We start from the raw sequence: 13942 nt of genomic DNA, 5'->3' as shown, positions 1-13942 counted from the left end.
AAATGTAATTAGATCAACTTTACTAAATTATAATATTACTTTAACTCAAAGTAATGGACTATGTTGTCGCTTCACTGTCTTCCAACTTTTTTTATTTGATCTTGTTGATTCAAAGTGTTAAATGAATTATCCAGTTACTGTAACCCTTTGATTTGGATAATTTTTCATTTCCAAGATAAATTTTCACTTATTCACAAACATTTAGCTTGTGATTTATCATCGATGATCAACGGAGTACAAGAGATAATAGAGCATGTTAGAAGTCCCACCTCAACTCTATGGCAGATTAGACAAATGTCATGGGTTTATTGTTAATTTTAAAAAAATTCTTAATGATAAAAGGTTTAATATTATTTTACTAAAAGATTTTAGATTTTTGTTGATTTTGCTAGAAGCTCAACGATATACTGCATGTTATTGTTAGATGGGTTCGATTATGTCATGCTTGTGTCACAAGACGTTGCAAAGTAAATCAAATCAAATCTATTTCACTTATATATATAATCAAAAATATGGATCTCATTTTCACAATTATCATATTTTTTTATAGACATACTGATATATATATTGGTTCTCTCTGGTCAAAAAGTTTGTTGGATGCAGGATTAAATTAGAACAGTATTTTTGAAAAGAAATTACAACAGTAATATATTTGATAGATATCGACAGTGTAACAACATGTAAAATGTGAGTAAACTATAATCACGATATATGTTTTATGTTTTAACTATTAACCCAAAACTATATGAATACAAGCTGTGTAGTAAAATTCCATAACAAAAAGATTTAATATTTTCAAGTCTAAGAAAAAGACAATAACCGTAACCGGCGGTGAGAGAAGAAAATCACATGGGAAGTTTCTATTTTACGAACATAAAATATTATTATATTAAAATATATATTCTATAATATCTTATATCACAACATTATTATTATCCTTTTTATTTTTGACGGCAGCTATTAATTAATCTGAAATAGATGGTGGATAAATGTTGAATAACCCATTAGACTTAAGAAGAGAATATATATGATGATTATTACACTGTACAAGACAGCTATACAAGTTATCAGGCCCTAGTGTTTTACCACTTTGTTTTTTTATTAAGTTGATTTTGGTCGCTTATGACATACTTATGATGCTTTTGTGATTAGGTGTTATATTTTGACCAGTTTTTATTAGCGGTTGATCTAAAACGTGTTTGAGCTGGTAAACTGTAAATGTAATAGTTCATCAATCTGATTTTGAATATCTAAAACATATTTTCTCTTGCACCATAATTATAACATTACAAACAAGACTAGGAGTTACAGATTTATAGCATTACTAAAGCTACTTATTCATATCTGTTTTTATCAAACAAATTTTATGAATAATCTCTCCTTTTTTTTGTTGATGATTTTGAGTTTTCTTGCTGATGGGGATTCCTCCCACTAAGCATTTATTAGGTTTTAATTTCTTAATTGCGTGACCTACAAACAAATTTTCGAATTGTATTTGTGTTATGTTATAGAATTAGTTACGAGAACCATATGTATAATTTATATATATGTCATTAATAGAGGCACATGCTCTTTCATCAGCACAGTCACACTGAAGTAAGGTCTACCACATGAGACGGCCAAGTTTGTATCTTTTTGTTCTCAATCATATTTTCAAATATATATATATATATATATATATATATCACTTATTAATTAATGAATATATTTTTCAATAATTCAATAAACAATATAGTGAATCTTCTAAGATTTTTCAGATGCAATCGGTGAGGTTTTGTATTTAACTCATTAAATTATTATTCTTCATCGTAAAAACAATTTTGTTTATGCTTGATTGGTCAATATCATCAATGAGACAATATTTTAACTGCTTAGAAGTCAAATGATAGTCTTTTTATCTATTTTTATTCATACACAAGGTACACACACACATATGGAAAGTCTTGAACATCTCTATGAACCCCTATGGAATGGCTAGATCTTGTTTTTCGAATGACTTGTATATAGTTTCCATTACATTTTAAAAATCTTCAAAAACTTCTTAATGTTAGAAGTTTTCCCAAAAAGTAGTGGGATCCGAAACAAGTGACTTAGAGCCAGTATGTCCCTTTTAGTCTTAATTGGGACTTGGATAATAAATCATGAATACCATGCCAGATAAATATGTGAGCTAGGTAGTAAAATGTAGACAATTCAGAAAAACATTCAAATCACTTTTTGATCAACGTTAAAATAGTCTCTTATGGATATTGAAATCTTTTTTTATTGTATTTATTTGTCATGATTCTAAAAGTAGAAAATAAAAACCGGCAAAACAGAAATAACTAGTAATTTTGGAGCTAAAAGGAACATATGGGTCATTCAGAATTCATGTAGCTGTATGCGAGTGTGTCCTAGCAACCAAGCAAATGCAATTTTTAGGAGATATTGAAGAGATAAACCAAAGTGAACATGGGACATGTCTTCAACTCTTAAGCCAATGTTTTTAATTTTTATGAATTTTATTTGGCATTGACACATGTGAGATTGTACTATACACATGTGGTATGGCCTCTCTGGCCATGATTGTATAATAATAATGTGTACATACATTAAAAAAATTGATTTCACATCATCTAGTTGATTGAGTTTTGATTCTGATAATTGGGCCTATAGATTTCATAATAAAATCTCCAGGGTTCTCATAATCGAGCAACTATATCATTATAATTGGATCTGCATTTATGGTTAGATTTGCAATTTAATCATCATACTTAATCAATGATATATATATTTGATTGAGTAAATTTCATGTTAGATCAAAGATGGTTTAGTATTAACGGTCATCTAGTGTCAAATAAAATATAAAACTTTTGTTAAACTTTGGTCAAACTGAATTCTTAAAAACCGTAGATGATAGTTGGTAAAAGATTACAAGAAGGGTTTCTCATCAACGTAATGTCCAAGTAAATAGAAGCCTAATGCTCTTGTGGATCCGGTAGACCATGTTGATTGACATTCAACATTAGCTTGTATTACTTGTTTTTTAATCTTTTTTCTTGGCAAGTTTACATTTATCTGGTTAAGCTTTTTTGTAAAACCTAAACTTCATTCATATGATATTCACATTCCTATCAAAAACAAATTCCAAGGAAAATAGTGATTAGAAACTACATCACACCCTCAAACATAGATTGAGAACCGACAGACTATTTGCTATTGCAACCACGAATTTCACTTCTTAAATTGCTATTTTGTTTGCAATGACATGATATAACCACGTCCTAATCAAAATACAGGACCTCTAAAGTTATTTCGTCCAAAAAGGAAAAAAAACTAATATTCAATTAATTACAGAAACAAATGAATGTGAGGTATATAGTAGATGACAATGATACAAAAGATAGTATATATAGTTTTATTTTATTTTATTACTATTGGTATAAACTCCATAGCTGAGTATTTTAAGTTATATTTTTAAAATACATAAATCTTAGGTTCGGAAAGATTTTTAATTTGGTCGTCTTATAACCCAATAAAAACAAAGCAAACAAATATACATTATTATTATTATTATCAATTCACTTGTCTTTTGTATTTGTCAGATGAATTGTGCTTACAAATTATTGAATTCCATATCCTGTGCTCACTCATCTCAAGACTAACAAGTTGTATCTACTCTTCTTCTTTTCGAGAATGCCTAACTATACTATGTTTTCGTGTTTTCAGATTTTAATGTAACTAGTCATCACGGACCGGACCAGTAGTCTTCAAAAGAGTATGTTAAGGTTAATCCAACCTTATCAAGGCTTAAGCTTGTTGCTTGCTTATCTATTACGGTTTCAAGCTAAACTTAGAAGTGAATCTTTGGGAAATATGCAAGACTGAAACAGAGATGATAAGAAGATAATGGTGAATGCAGAGAATGATGCAGAAAAGGAATAAGGGGCACACAAACACAGTTTAACGAGTTCAGCTATACCAAACCGGTATAGCCTACGTCTCGCCGGGAACGGTGTCCCGGAATCCACTAAACAACTTGAAAGAGTTTACAGCTTGTTTCCCTCACCCACCCCTGACAATATACAAAGCTCACTTTCCCTCTTAGTGTTTCCCCACTCTGTTTTCCTCTCTTTATGCAACTCGCATCACTACATCATTACATCACACTTCTTCTCTCTGCATAATGTTCCTCTTTATAGATGGAGACATCACACCTTGTGTACCAACCCTAATTGCAAAGCTGTCACCTTATACGTAACCAAACGTATACACCACCACAGTCACACAATTGAATTCACTACAAGACAACTCACAGCTCTCTCTTTTGACGAAACCAGCAACTTTGTTTGTGGTCCCAAAAGCTTGAACTAACTATGGTTATATTTGCATCAATCTGAGTTACTCTTTGAGTTAGCCTTGTCATCATTTGCTTGTTTAGCAAGACTCAACTCCACAAATCTCCACCTGAGACGAAGATGAACAAGCCAAATGAATGCACACACTTTCTTAGAGAGAATACCTTAGATCTCAATCCTCTGATTGATTCCCGATCCCAGTTTAGACTTTCTTCATAAATCCAAACTTCACGATGTTGTCGTTACGTTTCACAGTGAAACCTTCCAGACATTTGGCTTTTGTTTCACCACAGAGATAGGCATTAAACTCCACCTTGGTTTGATTACACAAAACCAACTCGAGTCCTTTCTTGAGAATTTGACCAAGAGCAGCACTCAAGAACCTTTTAACACCAGTTCTAAAACCTGCAACTCCAATGACTCTGCATAATTTACGAATTCTGCAGACCAAACACTCAACAAACTGATCCAACCACAAGACCTGCAACACTTACCAAACTGAGTCATAAAACCAGCCTCAAACACACAAGTGTTTTGCCTCAACTCATATTGACCTCTTCGTGCCTTTGTAGTCTTGATACTAACCAGTCAGCAAACTCTATTAACAAGTTTAAAGAGAAAACTCCACCAAACCTGTTAAACCCAATAGAGTTCTTCTTCATAAGCTCCACCACTTATGATTTTCAAATCACACAAAATATCCTGCAGCTTCAGTTCTCACCACATCTGTTGTAGTGACTGAACTCATTTACCCTTTGCCTTTATGATTCGTTTCCAGCTTCTAAGATTTCCTCATGCGCATTGAGACAAACCTTACTGAGAAATAACTTGAATCATATGCAAAAACAGAACCGACTTTGCTTCAGACTTGAAACCCCTTTTGATTCATCATGTAACCAAAACCTCCATAACAGCTTACACCATTGTAGAAACCTGAAACTTCCTTTCAGAAACCCGTTTAATCAGACCATTCTAGAACATCCGCTTGTACCGTTGTTAAAACCTTAACAAGACACGCCACCCAACACTCGATATTAGGGAGACTCTCGATACATTCTGTTGTTCACTTCTTCTGTTTAAACAGACCTTTACCAACAGCGTTTAAAACCCCCTGTTAGTCATCTTTAACCGTCCCAACTTCACTGAACCAATGACCCGTAAGAGACACGTCTTTACAGCCCCTTAAACTTCACCTCTTGAGCTCATGAAGTTAATCCTAGCTGAAAAAACCCATTCTACTACTTTTCAAAGTAAGTAGAAACCATCAACACTTGATCTTGCATCATAAATGTTCTTAGATTCTGAAACATTTCCCATGATGGAGTGTATATTTAACCAAGATAACACTTGTTGATATCTTCCAAATGCATTCTGAGAAGACTATGCAATTGGTCCCTTCTTTAGAGTATCTATCAGTTGCTTGTACTTGCTTGAAGATGATCCCAACTACCATGATGTATAAACTGTAGTTTCACAAAGCTTCTTGAAGTGAGAAGACTTTGAGACAGCCCTGCAACGCCTGCAGCCTCTCTCCCAGTTTCTTCTTGACGAATTCACTGACTCACTTCTATACTTTATCATTTCAAGCCACCTTTTAACATTCTTTTCTGAAATTTCATAACCTGCAGAGCTTCAGCAAACCTGCAAATTTCAGAACTTGCAACTAATACTTGAATATGCTGCCAAGACCAAGCTTTACCCCAAGCTTGATTCATCTCAAAACAGATGTGAATTTTAAGACTCACATCTTATCAAAATAACCCATCAGTAGTTTCACCTACTACTCGTTCTATTTGATTCTTGTCTCTTATCACCAATACTTGTGATCATCAAGAGACATTCCCTTTGCAGCAACTTCCACATCAATTCTTAGGAATATGATGTCACTTTCCCAAGCTGAAATAACCTGCAAAACCTAAACCCGGTATGCTTGAAAACAGCTCGACATCTGCATCTATTACCAATTTCTGACCTGAACCGAATCTCTCGTCAACCATCACTCTTCCTTGTGAAAACGCTTCAGAGATCTCCATTGGAACTGTTCTTAAACCAAGAACTTGAACTTCTCTTTATTCATCAGTTTCAGACTTCGAACCCTGATGAAAACTCACTTGTTCCTGCAAGCGATTCCTTGAGAAAACTAATCCAAAAAACGAAATTGATCTTCTTCTGATGCAACCAGTATTTGAGACGACACATTCATCGTGCTTTAAGCACAATAACTTCATTCTTCTTGAAGTGATTCTCCGAAACAGACTATGCATTGATCACTTGCAACTGTTTCTCTCACTTTCCCTTCTCAAATTCTCCTTAAAGAATCCATTGAGAACTTTGAATTAACCTCGTCTCACAACCATACTTGTATCATCTCTGAACCTTTAGAGATCCAGAAACTTGTACTTCAGTACCCATATCAAAAAATAACAAGCTTCTTCTCAAGACTGATAACTCTTCTTCTTTGTCATCAAATGAGACCATACTTAGCTTGACCGATTTTGATACTCCTCTGCTCTTGATTTCTTAGTCTTCCTTTCTCACTAACTATCCACGAAATTTCTTTAACAGTGAGCTACACATGTTTAACTTGCTTCTTTGAACCATCATCTGCTCAGATTTCCAAAAAATCTAACAAAACACACAAGAAGAACCAACCGCAGTGAAAACTTGTTCCACGAGAAATCCAAAAAACATCTAAAGATGTGCTCTACACTCTTGCAGAGACAGATTCCTCCTGTAGCAACACCAACGAACTTCACTGCATCTCTTCTTACTTGGCTCCACCTCTGTTGTTAAACATTCTTGTTCACTGACTTAAAACCATACACATTTTACTTTGTGTATCCGACTAGAACTTCATGACTGCTTACTTGAAACAACGTGTCTGAACCTTAGACATATGTTTCACCTTCCTGCAGCCTTTCTAACTAGTCTCTCGTGAATAATAAGAAAGACCATCAAGAACACAAGCTTCTAATGAAGCTTTCCGACTCCTTTGATTGTTGAAGGAGTCTCATTAGCAACCTGTTCTTTCTTAAGCTCTTTTATGCTTTGAGAAAGAGCTTCTTCTTCACTGCATAACACCAGCTTTTCCTCGAGCCTTTCATTTAGATGAGACACGTCATTTTTCACCATCAGTTCTGCTTTCAACCGGTTTGATCCTACAAACTTGCAGACTGATTTGTGACTTTGCTCACCAAGCTTGTTCTCAGCTTTGCAGTGATTACATTGCTTGTAACTGTGACCTTCCTTATGGTCGGTCCAACAAATCTTCTTCCCTTTAGCCTTAGATTTGTTCATCTTCTTTTCCTTCTCTTGGTTTGCTCTCAGTTTTGATAGGTTCATTCTTTGATCAAGCACCTTTCTTTCTTTTGCTTGTTCCCAAAACTGATCAAACTCTTGTTCTTTAGAGTAGATAGCTCTCATAACATTATCCAATGTTAGAGATATCCCACTGTTCTGCATTGTTTCCTTCAGTTCACTAAACTGATTAGGAAGAGACATGAGAAGCGCCATAGCTTTTGTCTCATCAGACACAATCTCACCTTCCCTGTCTAAACCTGCTACTATACTTGAAAACTCTTTTTTTTTTTTTTGAAAGAATGTAAAATTATATTCAACCAAAAAAACCATTGTTTACAATAAATGTAACATGAATTTAGAGAGAGCAAACAGAGTCTGAGAGATGATCATGTGTCCTAACTTCGAGTTTGAAACCAATACTGCAACCCACCTTGAAGTCTTTTGTTCCCCATCTTCTGAAGTGTGCTGAATCTATTCCGAATGTTTTTGTCAATGAGCTTAGTTAGCTTCGAAGCCGGAATTGCAGGTTCACCATGTCGCCTACCATTTCTCTCTCGCCATAGACTGTGAATCAAAGCTTGGAACGTATACCGAAGGGTGAAAACATGGAGATATGGCTGAGACGAGTCAAGAAGGTGAGGAGTGATTAAGCTCCAACTCGAAACGTTTCTGCCATTTAGAAGTCCTTTTGCTAAAGCGATCCAAATTTGAGAAGAATAGGGACACGAGAAAAAGAGGGGGTCTCGCGTCTCCAGTTCCTCGTCGCAGAAAACGCAAGTAGCCCGAGCTTCTGAATTCCATTTGTAGAGCCTATCACCCGTTGCTAGTCTATTGTGAAAAGCTAACCATGTGACAAATGAATATTTTGGAGTGGAAGACGGAAACCAAACCCCTCTATACCATTCACATTCGTTGCTTATTGTTCTGATTTGTTGCCAAGTTTTTGGAGAAGAGAAAGAGCCTTTAAAGCTGTCCTCTTTTTGTTTCCATAATGAGCGATCACTCTCTTGGCTTCTAGCTTGTCGAACCAGCTCAATGTGATTCTCAATCTGATTTAAAAAATCTGCTCTATGTCTCTTTCTCCTGTGAGTATCTAAAACCTCTGCAACCGTCGCTTGAGTCGCTATCCCCAAATCTATTGTTCCCCGAGACCCCAAGTGTTGATGTAGCCTGCCAAGCGGACTCCAATGGTCGTGCCAAAAAGAGGTAGTTGTTCCCGAGCGTACCTCCATCTGATGAAATAAACGAGCTTTGTCTCTCTGTTTTAGAATCTTTTTCCATAACCAAGATCCTAAAGACGTGTTCTCTTTAACCGACCAAAACGTCTCCTTGCGAATTAGATTTTTGTACACCCATTGAACCCACAGAGAGTCCTTAGCCGACACTACAAGTACTGTATACTTGAAAACTCTTCTATGTTCTCCTTCATAGATCCGTTTATGCTCATCTTAAACTCAAAGAGCTTCCTCTTAAAATATAAACGTTGCGACTGAATGCGGTTTGACATACTATGACTAGGCTGAGATTTAGACAAATACAGCTTATCTAAGAGTTCCATCATACCTGCAGTTGTTCTCTCCTTCATGATCTTTCTCAAGACATGATCTCCAACGCTTACTATGATGAAAGCTCTAGCCTTTCTCTTCTTCTCTTCTAAGATCTTACATTCTTCAAGATCTTTAACTCTTCCTTCGTCAGATCCAGAATTTCCAGAACCTTTCTCTAAGCAAACTTCCTCTTTCAGTCCTTCCAACAAGTCTAGATCCTTTAGATGGTCCAGGAACTTCACTTTCCATGAGATATAATCTCCAAACCCATCAAACTTCTCTAGATCTTTACTTCCCGAAGCCATACCTTGTAAAGATGTCAACTTCCTTGACAAAGCTTTGAGCTTTCTTACAAACGAGCTCTTTTCTTTTCAAAACTCACACCTTTCTTTGTAAAACTTCCTCTTTCTTTCTAAAGCTTGAAACTTTCCATAAAACCAGAAACTTTCTTGCGGAACTTGAAAGTTTCAGATAAAGCTTTAGCCTTTCTTTGCCAACCTGGCTCTGATACCAATCTGTTAAGGTTAATCCAACCTTATCAAGGCTTAAGCTTGTTGCTTGCTTATCTATTACGGTTTCAAGCTAAACTTAGAAGTGAATCTTTGGGAAATATGCAAGACTGAAACAGAGATGATAAGAAGATAATGGTGAATGCAGAGAATGATGCAGAAAAGGAATAAGGAGCACACAAACACAGTTTAACGAGTTCAGCTATACCAAACCGGTATAGCCTACGTCTCGCCGGGAACGGTGTCCCGGAATCTACTAAACAACTTGAAAGAGTTTACAGCTTGTTTCCCTCACCCACCCCTGACAATATACAAAGCTCACTTTCCCTCTTAGTGTTTCCCCACTCTGTTTTCCTCTCTTTATGCAACTCGCATCACTACATCATTACATCACACTTCTTCTCTCTGCATAATGTTCCTCTTTATAGATGGAGACATCACACCTTGTGTACCAACCCTAATTGCAAAGCTGTCACCTTATACGTAACCAAACGTATACACCACCACAGTCACACAATTGAATTCACTACAAGACAACTCACAGCTCTCTCTTTTGACGAAACCAGCAACTTTGTTTGTGGTCCCAAAAGCTTGAACTAACTATGGTTATATTTGCATCAATCTGAGTTACTCTTTGAGTTAGCCTTGTCATCATTTGCTTGTTTAGCAAGACTCAACTTCACAGAGTATCACCGTACATATAAACGTGGTCAATATAAGTTGAGTTTTGACGATGTAGTATTAACTATTTACGTGTTTAATGGCAGGTGTAGAGAGGAGTTAATTTATGTGATATAGATTTGTCTTACTGGCAGATGAAGAGGAGTTAATTTATAATGGGTTTTGTGGAATTGACGAATCATGTGAATAATCGAGAGACAAAATAAATACTTCTTCCCCAGTCCATATTTGACACAACACAATCTTAGGCCCAGATTACGAGTATATACGTCATGTTATCTTGTTTTGTAGTGCATATGCAAATGGTGTCTTCGAAGGATATTATTTTGGAACGACTTCACGACCATCATAATTGAATTGTCAGATTCTTCGTTAAGATGCACAGTAATGAAAACTAAGAAGAAAAAGTTGGAGTTATTGAATAATGAATCCACGAGAGGGTTATAAAGTCAATCTAACATAAAATGCTGTCAACGTTTCTATGTACAAAATCATTTTTTCATACCATGCTAATAAAGTAATAAATGTGTGTCGATAATACAAATGGTAGGAGGACCGAGGACTACCTTATTTACGGTGGATGGATTAAGTTAAAGAAACAGTATTTGAGCTTTCAAAAGTATTATTTAGAACTTCATAATTTTTCTTTTTTTGGGCAAACTATTATATTGATCAAAAGTAAGACTAGGAGGTTGTTACAATCAAAGAAAAAAGTGCAGACTTGGCCAAAGCATCGGCTAACAGGTTAGCCTTGCGTGGTACAAACGAGAATTTGAGATAAAAGAAAATAACGACTAAGAAAGGCAATATCATGGAGAATCCCTTGCAGCTCGTTCGTTGAAGTCTCTGTATTTAACAGAGATATAAGGACTTGAGAGTCGAGAAAACTTTGATGGAAGTCAATTTCGTTCGAGACGCTGCAGACAACGCTGATTTCAGTGCCAAGGCTTCAGAAGCTAGAGCCGAGGGCGCGAGGGTGCGAGTTGCGGTCCCTTGGTGGAAACCCCGATTGTTCTGAGTTTGGAAGATCCACCCCATGCCGCATTCTTCCGAGTTTGCAGTCCAAGCTGCATCAATATAATAAGAGACAACCACAGTAGGAGGTAAACTTAAAAATTCATCCTCAATAGAAGGAAAGTGAAACTTCATAAGATTATTCTGCATTTTTTTAGAGGTAAAGAATAAAGTTGCAAAAAATAGCGACTTCGAGGTTTTTTTTTACACAAAACCCTTCTCTAAATTAAACAGGGGTATTTATGACTGATCTGAATCACCTCTAGTTAACTGCTCCGATCAGTCTCAACCGGATTACTATCATTTTTTGGATAAGTTTAATATAAAATCATGGTTCATCTCATTTTTATATTGTTACAAACGAACATCATTATTCATTTTCGTTCAGATGAATTATCTGAATGGAAAAACGAACATCCGCTTATTTTATCACATATAAATATTTTTGTATCTATTTGAAAATGAAACTATAAATATTTTTTAAAGATGAAAAAAAAACCCTTAAAAAACTATACAATTCCTAATGTTCGTATCAAAAATTTTTACGAGTATAACAACTTTTTTTTTTATGCAACCACGGGTATAACAACTACAAGTAGAAGCCGTGCCGTGGTATCAAAAAATTTTTAGATTTGACTCTCTAATCTCGGTAACCGGTAATCAGTAACAATTTGAAATCTTATTAGAGTTAGGGGTACTTTAGTAATTCTAGTTATAAGTTATAACGGCTATATGAACGAGAGTGTGATTTTGGAATTTCAAATGATTCTTTCTATAGATCTCTCGTCTTCTTCTTCTTCAATGACTCATCAAACCAATCTCTCAAGTCAAATCTCTTCGCTGGGTTCAACAAATCCTTCCTCTTATTTCTGTCGATTACTCCTGAATTCTTCAATTTCAACAACGTAATCTGTGACCCGACCCGCTTCCCCTGATCGGATTCGACAATCAACGAACAACCACTCAAATCTCTTCGGCTAGGTATTTAATCCTTCTTCTAAATTGTGTTGATTTCTCCTGAATTATACAATTTATAATACGTAATTTTGATCTGATTCCACTTCATGGCCGTTTGAAACCCTAAATTCTCCTTTTCGCAAATTGTCTTGAGTACCGGAGCGAGTTCTCTTACGTGTTCTCTCAGTCCGGCCAAGGTGATCGATTCTAAGGTCAGTTCCGTCGGAGCAATTCTGATCGGATTATACGAATTGCGTTTCTATGTTACTTGATTAGAATATTGCTACATGAGAAATCATACTCTCGGATTTAGGGATCCGTCAGATTGATCGGCTTACAAATTGTGTATCTCTGTTACTTGATTCGCTTATTTTTAAATTTATCCCAATTGGTATGGTAATCTTGAGGTCGATCAATTTTGGGTTTGGTTTGATTTGGTTTTTGACAGGAAGATCAACGTGATTTTGAATCATGAGCTTCAAACAATAAATCGATGGGATACTATCAAAGAGATGGTAAAGGAGAACGTGGTGGTGACTGGTAATCGAAGATATAAAATGGTTTTGTGCTGCTCTGTTTTCGGTTTAGATTTGTTCTGTATCACTTTGTCCCTGGTTTGATTCTTGTTTTTTTTTCGTATGATTTAACTTTTTTGATGTTACAGATCTTTTCTGGTCTTTCTTGCTTGAAGAAAAGAGACTTACATACATACATTCATATAGTCATGCATTCATACATACATGCATTCATACATACATACATACATACATACATACATGCATTCATACAATCATGCATTCATACATACATACACACATACATACATACATACATACATGCATTCATACATACATACATACATTCATCATACATGCATAAATTCATACATACATGCATACTGCATACTTGTTCCCTTGCACATTCATAATTGCTTAATGTATTACATGCTATGTTTTCAAATATGATTCTTTAAACTGTCGTATATATCAAGTTGAATGAAAATCAGTGAAACTGTCATTAGAAGTGTGAAACTATCTCTAAGTTAATGCATCAGCTGAAAACCTGAATGCTTAGGAGCTAAAAGCTCAACTTCTGATTGTACCCACATTGCATGATGAGAAAGATTGGGGCATAGATTTTACAGGAAATGGTTTCATGTATGCATCTTTTCTTTTACATTTTGTACCAATGTTAACTTGATTTACTGAATAAATATTTTACATGTGCAGAGAAATAGTTTTGAGCAGTATTGTATAAATTATGCAAATGAGAGATTGCAGCAGCACTTCAATCGTCATCTATTCAAGCTGGAGCAGGAGGTAAAGTAATCCATTCCTGCTATGTGTTCTTGTAGTATACCTAGGCAAAGTATGTGGTTCGGTAAATTTTCTATCGACTTTCACTTTAATCTGATGATATATGCCTTTTGTTTGTAGCTTTGCAAAATCATGAAAGAGCACAAGAACTCCAGAATTCCAAGGTTCTTAGTGAAGGATTGTTATGGATGGTTCCAGCAGTTGATGACTTTGCTGTCTCACTTTTGAACTAAATTCTACTTTTGTAATTTTCAGCCCCTGATTTCCCTATTTACTAAAGT

At 35.4% G+C, this 13942-nt stretch overlaps 1 protein-coding gene, 1 long non-coding RNA gene, 1 other non-coding gene and 2 pseudogenes across 6 annotated transcripts; 2 read left to right on the top strand and 3 right to left on the bottom strand.

The window, feature by feature from the left end:
- Positions 1-4370: 4370 nt before the first annotated feature.
- Positions 4371-6554, bottom strand: AT3G28170 (uncharacterized protein; the record flags this gene model as incomplete). Its single annotated transcript, NM_113736.3, is given in 6 exon segments — positions 4371-4446; positions 4565-4742; positions 4832-4917; positions 5306-5380; positions 6152-6233; positions 6244-6554. The coding sequence occupies 6 exon segments, from the start codon at positions 6368-6370 to the stop codon at positions 4371-4373; spliced, it is 624 nt and encodes a 207-aa protein (NP_189457.2). The 5' UTR covers positions 6371-6554.
- Positions 6555-7939: 1385 nt separating this feature from the next.
- AT3G28160 lies at positions 7940-10075 on the bottom strand (annotated as a pseudogene; the record flags this gene model as incomplete). The annotated part of the gene is made up of 1 exon: positions 7940-10075.
- Positions 10076-11049: 974 nt separating this feature from the next.
- On the bottom strand, positions 11050-11577 carry AT3G28157 (annotated as a pseudogene; the record flags this gene model as incomplete). The annotated part of the gene is made up of 1 exon: positions 11050-11577.
- Positions 11578-12172: 595 nt separating this feature from the next.
- Positions 12173-12964, top strand: AT3G05445. The gene is made up of 2 exons (NR_141175.1): positions 12173-12369; positions 12796-12964. It is a non-coding gene; the product is annotated as an other RNA (long non-coding RNA).
- On the top strand, positions 12862-13234 carry AT3G05435. Of its 2 annotated transcripts, none has more exons than NR_143905.1 (2): positions 12862-13109; positions 13206-13234. It is a non-coding gene; the product is annotated as an uncharacterized misc_RNA (transcript). The 2 variants fall into 2 exon arrangements; NR_143906.1 differs by having other exon boundaries at positions 12862-13121; positions 13217-13234.
- The last annotated feature ends 708 nt before the right edge of the window (positions 13235-13942 follow it).

The sequence above is a fragment of the Arabidopsis thaliana genome, chromosome 3 (assembly GCF_000001735.4).
Source record: "Arabidopsis thaliana chromosome 3, partial sequence".
Classification (NCBI taxonomy): Eukaryota; Viridiplantae; Streptophyta; class Magnoliopsida; order Brassicales; family Brassicaceae; genus Arabidopsis; species Arabidopsis thaliana.
Note: the sequence above shows the minus strand (reverse complement) of the source record. Positions and strands in the feature narration are given on the sequence as shown.